The following is a 15,669-nucleotide window of genomic DNA, read 5'->3' on the forward strand; positions in this document are numbered from 1 at the left end:
TTATATCTTCTTCCTTTTTGCACACTCGTCACGACAGAACTCTCAGGAGCCTTGGAGCCTGCTTTGGGTCTGCCTGAACTGTATAAAATCGCCTAATAATACACTTCTAAAACCATCTTGGAGATATTCCCCATCGCTGGCTGATAGTTTACACGTCCTCTCTTACTCAGGCGCGCTTACACATGAGCTAACACGTGCTGCTTTTGTGTTCTCCGGCGCCTGACTGGCAGTGCTTCGTTTCCCCAACTTGCAAAAGTAAACCATCGCTGGACCCTGCAGCAAGAACGTTAGTCCTTCACATGTCCGAGTAGGAGGGTGACTACATCAGAGGATGTGTGCGTGTGTGTATATGTGTGTTTTGTGTGTGGATGTGTGAGATGACAAGGTTAAAGTTTTCCAGTTTGCAGCTCTGTGGCTAGCTCTCTTTGCCCTGTGCATCTTTGATGTGGGGAATAAGCACTAGACTCGCTTAGGCCCAGCATGCTGACAGAGACTGGCCTGATCAATGCAGCCCATAGCATACACTCAGTCATACACTCCAGCATGGGGGAAGCAGCTGCTCCCTCCCTCTCTCTCTCTCTCTCTCTCTCTCACTCACTCTCACTCTCTCTCAGTGTTTGTCCCTGAGCCTTTTATACCCCCACAGCCAGAATACTGCATTGCAGGAAAACTGCACTTTTCCTAGTACAGTCAATGACAAAGTGAAGTGCACCGTGGCAGCGGGCGTGTGGCCGAGCACTAGTGTGTGGAGGGCAGAGCCAAAAGGAAGCCCTAAGGATCAAACACCCATGCACGATTTAATTAATGAGAGGATAATAGAGACTTAACAGAGAGTATATACGTGTGAGCTTTAAATGCTGAAAAGTGAAGTTAACGGGAAGACATAAATAAAAAATAAAGCCGTTTTCTTTTCATTTGTGAACCTGTCGTTTTCTCCCCCGAGCCAGCAAGCTTTTTACAAGCACTAGTTTGGAGAGTCTCACTGCTCTGACAAGTTCGAGGAAGATGTACCAGATGGTAACAAATGTATCAGAAGAAACCTCAGCTGCACGAGCTGTGATTCAAAAACAAAAGCTAGAAGTCGAATTGAATACAGAAGTTGCGCTTGAACAGCACCCAAACACACGCTCTACTGGTCTCATGTTATAACATGAGCTATGAGGTTTCCTCATAGAGCTTCCTCTCCAAGCACGTGTGTTTGTGTGGGTGCGCTTGTGTATTATTCAGAGGTCAGTAAGGGGAGGTAGAAGATATTATAGGTCTGGCTTTGTCCCAGGTAGCTCCATACAACTGAATCTCTCTCTCTCTCTCTCTCTCTCTCTCTCTCTCTCTCTCTCTCTCTCTTTCTTTCTTTCTTACACAAACACACAGACACAGAAAAATATGTATGCAGACAGAATTACCCAAAATCTAAGACAATTTTGCTGACAGGCCATTTCATTTTTTTTGTCTGAATATCTGTATTTTCTGGAATATGAAATGAGGAAATATATCAAAGAAAAAAAAAATTATTATAATAATTTATAATAATTATCATCCTTCATTTCTTTACAAATGTACAAATTACAAATCTTTCTTACTAATGTAAGCTTCGCAAGGAATCGTAAAGGTGCAGTACAGAGTAGAGTTGCATTTTTGCATGCCAGGTTGCTAAGATATGTGAACAGTGTGGTCTCCTCCCATCTGGCAGGGGCACAACTATAAAAATGCAATTGTGAAACATGCTTTGTGGCTCTCTGGCAATCAATGGGGTGCAAAAGAGAAAGAGTAAGAGAAAGAGAAGGAGAGAGAGAGAAAGAGCGAGCGAGAGAGAAAGAAGGAAATAATAGCACAAGGGCGTTTTCTCACAAAGTTCATCTTCTGGCTAACTACTAGGAAACCATATTTCCTTAGTTGCTAAATTGTCCACTGAGAGAACACTCGGGATGGGGACCCAGGCCACTGAGTGAACACTGTGGGCTAGGCTTGATGAGCTTGCCTTTCAACAACGTAGCGGTAGGTACGTCCCAGAAACAGACATAAGCATGGTGCATAGTCAGAAATCAAGCCATGAACATGCAGTGCTCTACAGTATGGATCACTGCTTGCTGTAGGAGTTGTATTCGTGTTGTCAGGTGGATTTTCGAACATTTCAAAACATTGCAAAAAAACCTCAACTATCAACATACTGTAGTATAGCACCAGCATCCACAACAATCAGAAAACAGAACGGCATTCGGATCACCAGTCACAATCCGCATACGTAGCTTCGAAAAAAGCACAATAAAAATGTGCTCCAAAGTGCTTCAAACATTTTGTACTGAAAGTGCACACTAGTGAAGTAGTTAACGTTTTTGAAGCACTACCCGAAACACAAACGCAAAAGTTTATTTTTGAACGAGGGCGCTTGATTTATGTAGGGTCGGTATTGTTCAAGGAAATATTGTTTTAAGAAAGCACACCAACTCCCATGTATTTTTCATTGTTCCCAGGCCAAGACTGGCCTTTGTCGCTATCCTCAGGGACTCGGTCCACACGGCAGTGCAGCATACTGGAAATCTATTCACAGTACTTGCGAGAACTGCACAAGTTTCACAATTTACGATCGCTCTTAGCCCTTTAAAGGTTGCTTAAATAGTTGCTGGAGAGGTCCTGGAAAGCATCCCAAAAATAAATAAATAAATAAATAAATAAATAAAACGTGTCGGAAGTTGTTTTTTGAACTTTTACTGCACTCGCTGAACTATACCCAGCGATAAGTGAAACTGTTCCTAAAGCCAGGGTGAACTGTTGCAGTGTTTCGAGATTAGATCCAGCTTTATTCACGGCAAAGGGGGAGGGGATAGTGTTCGGGTGTGGGAGGGCTGTCATTAAGCTAAGATTCCTTACAGACCATTTTTCAACACCCATTTGATCAAATCATATTTGACAGTGATGATATATACGTTCGGAACAGAAACCTGATTTACTTTTCCAATTGCACGTTCAGAGTCAGCTCAAGTCACTGGCTGTGTGGCTGATGAGATCCGTTCAGCACAGAGCCAAGCTGCGATTTCAACAGCCAAACCACCTGGAAGAGAAAACACTTTATTTCATGTAGCCAATTAAATGGATGAAGACCAGCACCACAGATGCCTCCAAGCTAACCTTTGGCAAGCAGCTGCAAATCCAAAACACTGATAAAACACTACTCCCATTTATTAAATAATGACACACATGTAGCAAAAGCTGGGTTTACTTACTGCACATGAAAGAGGTTTAAACTCAGAGCTGATGGAGGAGATTTGGGTCTCAAAAACAATTAACTCTTTAGCAGGTCCAGTGTGTCTGGTTAAAACATGAACTTGACTTTTGAATGCAATCGTAACAAAAACGACACAGGATGAGCAAACGATTCTCAAACGTGATGGCGTATTCTATATTACCCGATGCAGTTTATCAGCACACATTAGTTTTTAAGCAGTCACCGTTTAAAAAAACCATTCAAGTCACACAGACTAAATGCAGAAGTTCTCTTATAGCTTGAACGATAATAAATAAAACTTCGCTTTATTCCTTAATTGCGCATGCACCTATAGGTTTACAGCAATGTTTATTAATCTCTTCACTTCAGGGAATTTTTATTCCGTCCTTCCTCTATCCTGCAAACAGGATGCCTTTGTGTAGGCAGGTATAAGGACCTGGCATGGTTCTGATGTCAGCTAAAATATCTGGATGGGTAAACATGACTACTCACAGGCAGGCTTATTTCAAAGAAAGCTCAAGTTTAATTTAGGACCGAACAGAGACATTTAGGGCAGCAACCTGAGGGCTTCACCACTGACGTCAAGCCACATGCTTTATTTTAAGCAGCTGGTCAAAGGTAAGCTGTTAGATGGGGCCCTTTTTTTTCATAGAAATGTAACACTGACAAGAGAAACACATCAAAGAGCCATATTACAGAACATCTTTCACCTTTTTAATGAATAAATCAAGAGCCCATTTCATCCAGTTGTGAGGCGTGTTGACAAGTGCTGCAGTGGACATTCAGTGATTGTCTATAGGAAATCAATATGTCCCATTTCTGACTCTGGACTAATTCAGGCAGCAAATGAAATCAGCTCTACTGTGACAACAAGATCAATTGAGTTATCTAATTTACAGTAAATTCATTTAGGGGCATTGCTTCGCAGGCTTGCCACTCCAAGCCAACTAAATCAAGCCAAATATTCATGTAATCACACAGCAGTCTGCAAAGTGAATTAGGCTGCGATGGCGGCCCAAATTTGCTGATGTGTGAGCAGTCAGGCAAGGCACACATTTATAGCGTTGACATTTACCTAGGAAAGGAATGCAGCAAAATGTGTTTCCTCAGACATTTGACTAATTGTTGCAAAGACACACTTTGTTCCTGTATTTGAAAACCAAAGCAATCTCAAGGGGAATACTTTTTTGTAAGATGTCTATTTTTAGGGGTCACCATTTTATTCTCCTAGCATGCTTAAGTGAAAGAGGGAGTTGCATGCTCAAATGGATTAAAAAGAGAAAATCGACATATGAGTGTAAAAGCTAGCCATTAGTCATAATAAAAAAATCTTTTTGAGAGTGACAGCAGCTCCATCATGCTATCTAAACTTTTCCCTGCCTCTCTGTCAGGAAAAAAAGGATTCCTTCATCAGGAAATTAGAAACAGGCTTTTTAGAGGCCCTATTAATTTAGAGTGCGATTCAGGGCTGAATCATCTCCCTGACTAATCCCAATACAGATCAGGATTGTGTCCTGAAGGAAGACGATCAATTCAATGCCTGAGATTCTGATCTGGTAGTCTGATCCCGTTTTACACCAAAATTTCTAAAATAACACAACAAAAGGAGCTTACGACAAACTGCTATACAAACAGACAAATGATAAAAATGTACCACTGATCAAACATTTATGTGATCTACACATTATGGCAAAGGTCTGTGGACACCTGACCTCCAGAACCTCCAATGTTGTGGGAAGATGGAAATGATTTTGTGGAGTGTTAGTAAAGTCAGGTACTGATGTAGGCTGATGATTCCTGGGGTGTAGTCAGTGTTCCAATTCATTCCAAAGGTGTTCAATAGGGAGGAGGTCAAATCTCTATAGCAGGCCACTAAAGATCTTCCACGCCAACTGTATCTTCATGGAGCTCACTTTGTGCACAGGGGCATTGTCATGTTGGAACAGGTTTGGGACCCCTACTTAAAATGTGTAGGCAAATTGTAATTCTATTGCATTTAAAGGCATCATATCCAATTGTGTGCCTTAAACTTTGTAGACTTTGTGGTTTGGGGAAGAAACAAATATGGTTGGAAATGTCAGGTGTCTATATACTTTTGCCCGTATAGTCTCTATCCAAACCTTTAGCATTTAATTAATACCTATATTTTGTTTTATCACTCATAATATCTGTTTAAATGTTTTAAATCACCTTATAGCACTTTCAAGCAATTTTATTTCCCAATTTTATTTCCATGAGCATGATCTTACAAAATACTATTTAAAAAAAATTGGCCAAATTAGAGACAGCAAAATAAAATAACTATAAAATTGAAATAGTACAGCAGTCCTGAAACAGTGGTGCTGTCATCTAAGTTAAATTGTCAGTTACACCGGTTCCTGGCTGGCCATTTATACCTGCTACTTCCTGCATGCCTATTGAATGGTGTAACTAGTGCTGTAAAAGCAACACTGTGACAAAGCAAAGTTGATGTGTGCTTTTATAAGATCTCATCAGGTGAGCTGTTACTCTCACAGCGTCTGTACAGTAATGTGGTAGCCCTGTTTGCCCACAAATACAAGGTTGGACATGTACATATACATTTTTGGGATTAGATGAATCATCATAGCAGACATTATGTCTTATTATTAGAGTTTGTGCACCAATATAGCTGCAAACTGCCTAGAAAGAAGATAGCTGACTGCATTACTAGTCGTTTTGGTACGAGTGGTAGATCAGACAGAAATGCTTTGTTGGTGAGAAAGGTCCGAAGAGATCAATCAGGCTGCTTCGAGCTGACCGGAATTCTACTGTAACTCAAATAAACGCTCTGTTCAACTGTGCTAAGAAAAAAAAAGCATCCAGGATCCGCTCCTATTAACAAACAAACAAAAAGCTGCAGCTAATCATTAGAAGACACAGTGTTTGTTCAGTCATCAACTGTACTGTGCTTTAAATTTTAACTCCGAACTTTAATTGTTTCATTGAATAATTTTACTGCTACCCAACGTTTTTATTTGTTCGTATAAATATGCAATTATATACATCCATTCAAAATTTATGAACCATAGCTACAAAAATCTCGACTCTAGTTCCAAGGTCATTAGACTCTTAACTGCACAATGCAGTAAAGAATGCATTATAGAGAACACCTACATTTTTCAGTATTCTAAATTGCTGAGACAGAGAGCATCAGTTTAAATCCATGAAGCCAGACAGTGTGTGAGGGTGGGGGGGTGATGGGAGGGGTGGGATGGGTGGGGGGGGACCAAGCCATACATCTCTGTCAGGAGTCAGAAAAAGGATTACATCATGCCAGACTCACAGACTTAAAAGCTAGTGAATCCAGACAGCCACACACTTGACGGGAAACAAAAAGAGACTCCCTATCTTAGAGGAAGATGATGTAACTCGACACATTAATTGTATTTCAAGGATGGACTGGAGCTCGAGGTAATTGGTTGCAAAACGATACGCTTGGATATTTATGTATGGCGGTGGGGACAGGATGGCTGCACCGGAGTCACGCTCCATCTTCCCATCATACCTGTTATAATATCAGCTGATAAATGATTGCTTTTACATAGCAGGGGAAAAAAAAGCAAGGTACTTATCTCATAGTCGAGCCCCCAAATTTAATAACCCAGCCAGGCAGACTGATTACCACGAAAGAGAGTTGACCTGACAAAACTCTCTGACAAAAATAGAGCTTAAATTTCATTAGAAATGAAGAATCATGTTTCTCAATATCAGCAGAGTTTCAAGGCTGGAAAGGGGATGAAGCTTAGTTAAAAAAAATAAAAATCCACACAAGCTAAACCGGCACACGGGTTATACTAGAGAGGAAAAACGAAACAGCAGCCATTCAAATGTCTGCAAAATGACGTAATCTGAAAAAAAAAGGTCTGAATGCTCTGGGAGTTCAGTCCAAGCCCACAGTGCACGAGAAGGCTGGAGCGGTCAGGAAATAAAAGAAAGAGCTTGACAGTAGGAAAGGGTGTGAGCTTGCCATCACTCAGTGGATGAGCGGACACCCGAGGCACGGGTAATGAAGCGGGCTCAGGAGTTCACGGCTACTCATCCTCTGGATGGCTGTATGTGATGAAAGGTGTGTGCTTAACCCCATCCCCACATATCAAGTCATACTTTGAATATGCTTAAAAAGACTGGGTATTGCAGCACAGAACTGTTGGATGCGGAAACCGGAATATTAGGAGGTCAGCAATGACTTTATGGAAAATGTAAAATTAGTTTGGAGCGGGGAAAAAGATTGCAATAATATTACACAAATGTAAAAAATGTTATTTTACAAATTCAAAAAATAGACATATTCAAAGCCACTAAGATGAATACTTTTGAACATAGCAAAAAAAACCTCACAAGCTTGGCCTGTTGGTTTTTTTTAGGCACAGAATTAGCTTCCTCTTTTCTGTCTTCTCTGTCTCTACCCACAAAAGCGGAACTAGTTCCTCGTATGCTCAACTGTGCTCGGCAAGCTGGAAGTAAATTTCGTTTTTGGATTAAAATTTTGTCCTGCTAGGCCTTTTGCTGCGGCCTGATCACATGTTATTAATAACATCCTCCGATCAAAAACAGACACGCACTATTTCAAGCAAACTGCAAAAAGAATTAACTGAGCAGGTCAACAAAAAAAACTTGGCTCTCTTTCTCTCTTTCTCTCACAATATCAATTAAACGTATTTAGGGTATGTGTGCAAATGTTGCCTGACTCGGTATCCCGAATGGTAAGTGAATTCGAGGAAAAAAAAAGTGGAGTCACCACAAATGAGCCTCTGAGGTCTGAAAACACTCAAATGTTCTTATGTCATTCACATTCACCCAAACTGTGCCAACTCTTGCAAAAGCTGCATTCTGTTCACTTTTGTTCATTTCTGGCAGCTGGAAGAGAACGTCAGTGACAGCATGCATTTAGGCTTAACCAAGAAATAAAAGCAGAACTGCGGCAATAAAACGATGAAAAACATCCAAACATTATGGCGAGAGTGAGAGAGAGAGAGTGTGAGAAAGAGAGAGAGAGAGAGAGAGAGAGAGAGAGAGAGAGAGAGAGAGAGAGAGAGAGAGAGAGAGGGCAGGTTCTGTCCAAAAAAGCAAACAGAATCCATCAGGGATTTGGCTGTAGCTGAATGCATTAAGGTTTTGGCACTGTAATTGCCATGGCTCTGTGTATGAAAAGACACCTCTCCCCTGAGCTTGCGCTCCAGGAACCAAGTCAAACCGCTGACCCAAAATGTTCAGCTGTATATTAACGGGGAACAAATGGAGCCGAGTCCTGCGCTGATTTACATCAGGCGTGTCACAGACCGGCAGAGTTCCTCGAGTTCATTCATCTTTTGCGAACGATACACAACCATATTTTCTCTCCCTACACATGGAAATCCAGAGGAAAAGGGGCCAAAGCATTGAAGTATAAATGATATAGAAGCAGCTCTGCAGCAGTCTCAGGTTTGCTGCATGCACAAAACATTCAATAATTTACACGGAGGCCTCTCTCCAAATGTCACCCCGAACGATTTATACAACTTTCACTTTTTAATTAATGTTCACATTTGTACAGAAGAGATGCTGTCAATCTGATGACACTCATATAAAGGTTGGTGGACCTGCTACTTCTCAGTCAGCTTTGAAAACAATGCGAATGACTTGTTATTAACTTGAAACCACAAAACGTGGAAAATATATGCAAAAGATTTAAATTAGCTCCTCTCTGAACTTTCATATGTGACAATAAAATAAAGCAACATTAAATGTTTTTTTTTTTTATATCAGCAAGGTGTGCAGAAGGGTTCCTGATTTGATCCTGAGCTCATGTTTCTATCCATGTGGAATTTCACATGGGTCCATGAGAGATTTTTCTCCAGGTTCTCCAGTTAATCCCTTTGTTCTAAAAAAAATTATGGTAGATGTCAGACAGTAGATGGACTGGCTAGTCTAAACTTTGCTCAAAGGTGTAAATAAGCTATACATCATTGATCAAAGCAAATAATTAATTGGTAAATGTAGGGTATTACTTCTAATTTTAAGTTTGCACTAATTATCAAATGTTTTCTATAAGGAGATTGACGACTAAACAATACTGAACGAGATTATCAATTTGCTTTATAGAAGTACCATGTGCTATATAATTCCAGGATCAATCATAAGTTGTGCTAAGTTCATTGTGCTAAGTTCAATCATAAGTTGATCAATCATAAGTTTTATTTCAGAAAATGAAGTCGAATTTATAAGAGGCACCATTGGGATTGAAATATTTTTTCAAAATCTGGATCGTTGAATGTTCAAAAGTATCTTTTTTAGATGGTTTTCTATTCAACGATCCAGATTTTGAAAAAATATTTCAATCCCAATGGTGCCTTTTATAAATTCGACTTCATTTTCTGAAATAAAACTTATCCAACTGCACTGCATAGCAAGTTCTGGCAAGCCAAGTCCACTGTTTTATTTCAGGGGAAGATACTTAGAGATGAAAGAAATTATCAAATGTTTTTTTTTGTATGTTGGCCTGCACACACACACACACACACACACACACACACACACACACACACACACACACACACACACACACACACACACACACACACACACAATATACAACCATTCTTTCTCTACTTCAAATACAGCCCACATATCCTTAGCATAAGTGCAAAGCATCCCTTGAGCCAACAATAGGCACCAGTGAGAATGACATAACCTTTTCAATCGATTTTACAGACATATTTGCATACTGATTTTTAGAAAGTGAAGAGGGAGCATGGAGAACGTACAAACAAAAAGTTTTATAAAAGTTAATGCATAAAGTCAACATTCTTTTGAGACTTTTAAATATTTTGTTGAGTAGGCAGGAAGTGTGAGTCATTTTTTTTTTGTGTGTGTATATCTTAAATCGGTGTAAATTGTTTCCAGATTGCATCTCTGTGACTTTTCAAACAGGGAGGCTTCACACCTGCCTGCTGCCCCCAACTGTCTGTTGTGTGCCACTGCAAAACTGCGACCGGGTGACATCATTCCTAGCACAATTCACTCCCTGGGAATATCTTCGAGCAGCTTTCTACTGCTCCATTACACACATGAAAGTAGGATGTAGCGTGTACGGCAGAAATCAAACATATATCTAAGTATCTATCAAGATCTTCTCTCATATTTACATCTGCTTACCCCTGTCACACATCCTGCCTAATAGAACATGTAAATTAGATTATTATACACATCAGAATGACTGGCTGGACACTATAATTAAATGAGGACAAACTGTTTCACATACTGTACTTACACATTCGATAAGGAATGTACAGGAATGACTTCAGGAATTGCAGCAAACATCCTAACAACAAAGAGGCACATACCGAGACAGAAATAACCCGTTTCCCCTCCAAGATATGTGTTGAAGGGAACTTATAACAAGTTGATGAATAAACACCAGAGGAAAAACAATTTAAGCAATTATCTCTGTAACTTTACAATGTGTCTCTCCACAACAAGCCACCCAATACTAACTGTAATGACTTCACAACCCCTGCCATAACCATCCTCCATCCAGCATTTCATATCTGTGTGTAATGCGCATTATAACTACGTCACTTAATGTATTGAGACCCCTCACATTTGTCTACATTTTATTATGTTGCAGCCTTATGATAAAATGTTTTAAATTGGGTTTTTTTTTCTTTCAGTCTACACTGCATATCCTATAGTGGCAAAGTGATTGGTCACAGATTTGTGATAATTGTGCAGTTGCAAATTAAATAGTAAAATATCAAATTGACAAAAGGATTTAGACCCCTACCTTAGTATCAGCTGAAGTACCTTCGACAAAAAAGTAAAAAAAAAGTCTTTTCGGTATGATGCAAAAAGATTTACACCAGGATTTGGTTTTCTGCGATTATTCACTGCAGATCCTCCAACCTCTATCAGGCACAATATCGACCATTGATGGACAGCAATTTTCAGATATCTCCAGAGATGTTAGATCACCTGGTGGCACTATTTTGTGTATCTACACTGTCCTCTTTTGTCTGTTTGCACCAAGTTGCACACGATGCACTTTCCTCGTCACAGTCCTGTCTCAGCTCTGATCCTTGGATCCTCGGATCCTATGGTCTTGTAGCTTGATTTTTGCTCTGATCAGCTATTAGAACTTATATTAACAGGTGTGTGCCTGTCTACTTCAATGAATGGAATCTGTCATAATTAGACTCTGGAGAAATGAGATAGACATGATCTGAACACTTGTATCTATGTGACATTTCAGTATGTTTATTTTAAATAAATGTGCATTAAAATGATCAGAAATCTGTTTTATCTTTATCACTATGGGAAATTTTAGCATGGGGCTGCAACAAAAAATGAGGAGGTGTAAATACTTTTGGAATGCACTCTATACTCACAATTTATTTACTTGTGTCAGTGATTGGTGACACGTAAATGATTGTTGATCATTTCGTTGATTGAACTCTGTTTTCCATAGTGATCTAACAAATATAAACATATGCTGTGCCATGTCGGTGTACATATGTGTTTCAAAATCATATATCAGTCCTGTGCACACACACCGTCAAACAACTTTCCAATACAGTTGGACAATTTATGCTGAAGCCTCCATACACATATCCTGTAACAGTAATGACACAGTACTCCATCTTCATCCAGACCACTTTACATAAATTTTTCAGTAGCTACAGCCTAGTCATTTGGGATTGTGTCAACAGTGTCGAAAAGGCAACTGACTCTGGCCTTCTTCTCCTCCCCTTCTCCTCGATAGCAATCCCACCACCATTTTCAGCTGTCTCATTCTATTTTCCATCCACTGTCTAATTTGTGATGCAGCTTTCCCCCCGCCTTATTTTCGCTCTAGATGCAATGACATTCTGCTCGCTTATTCCATTATTCACCGTTTCTCAGAACCACCATGCACCCCAGAGACCCTGGCCTGCCTCCCCTCCCCATTTCCATATTTGGCCTTACGGTCTCCGTTTTTACCATTTCAAATAAGCGTGTTGGATTTAGGACTTCATACTGCGAATACCAATTTGGAGGACGATGAGCGGTTTGCAGTGCAGCCGGTACAGCTGGAGACCAATTTAAAGATGCAGCCAGAAAGAGCCAGCGCTCACAGCGGTCCCACTCCAGCCACTGGGCAATCAGCTGACTGTCAGGAGAGGCAGGAGAATACATCTGAAACTAGAAAGGAGGCTAATGGACACACAGTCTAACTGCCATGTGTGACCATGCCACTCAAAGTGATGGCTTCCAACATTCTTATGGAGATAACATAGGAAAAGTATGTTATTGCTTTGGATGTGGATAGTTCTGAAAACAAAACTATACATGCGTGCATACATACGACCTCCATGAAGATATAGTTTACACAATTTGGAGTGGAAGACTGTGGAATGCTGGCTGCACCCCAGGCTCTCACATCACATCAGTACCTGACTTTACTAACAACCTTGTGGGTGATTGAGCACAAATCTATAAAAACTCTAAAATCTAGTGGAAAAGCAGAGGGGAGGTTATCATAACAGCAAACTAACATAATAAAATAATAGCACTAACTAGTAATGCCCAGATATAAGTTATGACAATTCCTTAATAGATACATGAGCAATGACTGATTACAAATACAACTTTATCATGTGGCACCAACAAAAAAACATGCATATACAAGACAAGTGCTTCTCTGATGTTCACATGGGGAACAAAATATGATGTCAGTGACTTTGACGGTTGCAAGGTTGCTCATGCCAGATGGCATTGTTCAAGAATTTCAAAAAATGCTGATCTCCTGAAATTTTCACACACACACACAAAAATCACCCAATGAGCAGCATTTTTGCAGGCAGAAACAGTTTGTGGATAAGAGGAATCAAAGCAGCATGACCAGGCCAAATCAAGTTGACTGGAATGTTACAGTAACTTACGTATCCACCCGCGTTGAGCAGAAAAGCATCTCAAAATAGGGTATAACACAAAGTTATGCTCAGTTAAGTTAAGGTCAAAACTAAAGTTGTAGTGGGCAGAGACTGGACATTTGAAAATTATAAAAATACAAGGGCACCGTTTTTTTGAAAGGGGGGGTTGGTGGGTGGTTTTGCACACATCAAAAGTTTTCTACATGAAATTTTTTGGCTGTTCAAGTTCCACTTTTAACTGGGTGCAATTCTTCACATTATCCATAATTCATGTAATTTTCCTATCCCCATTTACATAAAAATATAAATACTTAAAAGCAGCCAACTACTGCATTGCTATCTTAAAACAGTTAGCCCAGATCAGTACTAAAATTGCTTGCATGTGTGTGCATGTCTTATAAGGAACTTACAGGAGCCAATGTCTCCTTGTAACTGTAGTATCTGCGGGATGGGCATAGTTAAAACCACCACATCAAACTGCTCTGGTGAGCCCTCTTTCCGGTGCACCTCCCAGCACTGCCCTCTGCGGTAAACGTGGGTGAGCTGATGACCAAAAAGCACCTCTGCTCCTGATTGGGTGTAGAGAGGCAGAGTTGGCAATATTTTCGGGAAAAACAAAGAAGGAATGAAACAGTGGGAAGAAGTTGGCTGTGGAACAGATGAGACAAGAGAAGACACATTCATCACACATGCAAACAGTTGAACATGCAAAATGACTCCCCCGATCCTTAAACAAGAATAGAAAACGCCCACTTTCATGAATCAAATCATTAAAGGCTTAGACATGAGGTAGTGCATGTGAAGGAGTATTCATTTACATTTACATCATTTAGCAGATGCCTTAATCCAGCACGACTTATTAAAGCATGCAGCATTACATACGATGCCGGTATGTACTGTATGTTTTAGGTGGAGGATAACAGATTTTTTAACTACATATGAACAACCATGTTTACTGTAGTGAGATTGGTTGATAAGTCTGAAATCTACTAATGAGAATATATCATATATACTAAATTTTATATAAAATGTCTGTTCTTAGTATAAAGGGCAATTATTTAGTATACTCAAACATAATTTATCCTATATATAAACTAGGACGGATATAAAGATATAAACCTATTTTCCACATCTTGGTCTTTGTTCTTGCACATGTAAAATATCAGAAAATCCTATATGCTGCCTAATAAGTCTCAGAATATTAGTATAGTAAGACTAATGTCCCTATAAATCTGCCTTGAAACAATGTCCATTGTAAAGAGCACTATATAAATAAACTGAACTTAATATCATCAGCTCTATGATTGCAGAGGCCATAAAACAGTGTGCATAGTCATGTCTAATGGCCCTTCTGTCTCTCTAAGAAAACTGGAAAAACCTTTTTAAAGAAGTAAAATGTTGAATTACAACATAGTAGAAAGTACATATGGTCACATATGATGAGATACAGAATCAACAAAAGCTAAGGTGACTCAGTCATGCAATTATTTGCAGTATAGTGGAAACAGTGTCATTATTGATTCTAAATAAAAAAAAGTGTGTAAATCATGGTATTTGGGAGGAATTAATTCCATAATTTCTGTTTATTACAAAATAAGATCAAATCCTGCAATGTCCCTTGACTTATTGGATAGATATCAGGCAAACCTTTCCAAGCCAAAAACTATGCAATAACAATGGAAATGGAGTTTTAAATGCAAAAAGGAATGATTAAATAAAATATAAACATAATATATTAAAACTTGTAAATACTTTGAATATAAATAACTGAGCACATAAATAATATTCTGATATAATATGAATAATCTGAGCCATGGTTTTAATCATTTTAAAAACATTGATCTGATGTTACACTCAAAGAAAAAGAGGTTTCATTGGTTCTAATGGCTGTCTAATGATTGTAACTCTGGCAAAATTGAAACCGTCTGTTATATGTTTCACATAAAACCTTTAAATATTTCTTAACAGGGACAAACTAAGGAGTCCTTCAGAATGCAAAATGTATTCCTTTTCACTATGATTGTATGTGTTAAGTTACAGTTGAGGAAGACTAACCTGACTCTTTGAGATAGTATTTAACAATGGATGAGATCCCAGATGGAGTTATATAGTTTACAGTGCCTTGCTCCATTGGACTCATGCCCTCCACTGTGGCCTCGAGTGGTTTAAAAATACCATGCATAAGAAGCTCTTGATAAAAACTGGATAGAGAAGAAATACAAATTTAAATATTGCAATAAATGTAAAACGATTGGAAAAGCATAAGGGCATAAACAACACCACCTTTTGTGAATTCTGGAATAATGTGGTGTGGCAGTGATGTACTGAGCACCGAGGTCCACTGTGCAAAACAAATTACTTGGACTTCTGCTTGTAGACATCCTTCCTCCTAGAACACACACATTTATCTTGTATTAAGAACTCATGAGGGGCAACACTTAGCACTGTGTTTTAGTGTTAAGCCATGATCACACTCCACATTTTTGCTTGATTCAGAGCATGCAAACACTGGACACCGGGAAAAAACCAATTCAGTGA

General features: G+C 39.3%; 2 protein-coding genes across 5 annotated transcripts in view; one reads left to right on the forward strand and one right to left on the reverse strand.

The window, feature by feature from the left end:
• rnls (renalase, FAD-dependent amine oxidase) overlaps positions 1-15,669 on the reverse strand; it is a 41,027-nt gene that overhangs the window by 23,961 nt on the left and 1,397 nt on the right. For all 4 annotated transcript variants that reach the window (XM_083555664.1, XM_083555663.1, XM_083555666.1 and 1 more), the window contains 3 exons: positions 15,415-15,520; positions 15,187-15,332; positions 13,542-13,700 (listed from right to left, as the gene is read on the reverse strand). In XM_083555664.1, coding sequence (XP_083411790.1) covers positions 13,542-13,700; positions 15,187-15,332; positions 15,415-15,520 — 411 coding nt within the window. The remainder of the gene's footprint in view (positions 1-13,541; positions 13,701-15,186; positions 15,333-15,414; positions 15,521-15,669) is intronic.
• The window catches only part of lipf (lipase, gastric), a 46,051-nt gene that overhangs the window by 16,095 nt on the left and 14,287 nt on the right, over positions 1-15,669 (forward strand). The window lies entirely within an intron of this gene.

The sequence above is a fragment of the Silurus aristotelis genome (genome assembly GCF_946808225.1).
Source record: "Silurus aristotelis genome assembly, chromosome: 12".
Classification (NCBI taxonomy): domain Eukaryota; kingdom Metazoa; phylum Chordata; class Actinopteri; order Siluriformes; family Siluridae; genus Silurus; species Silurus aristotelis.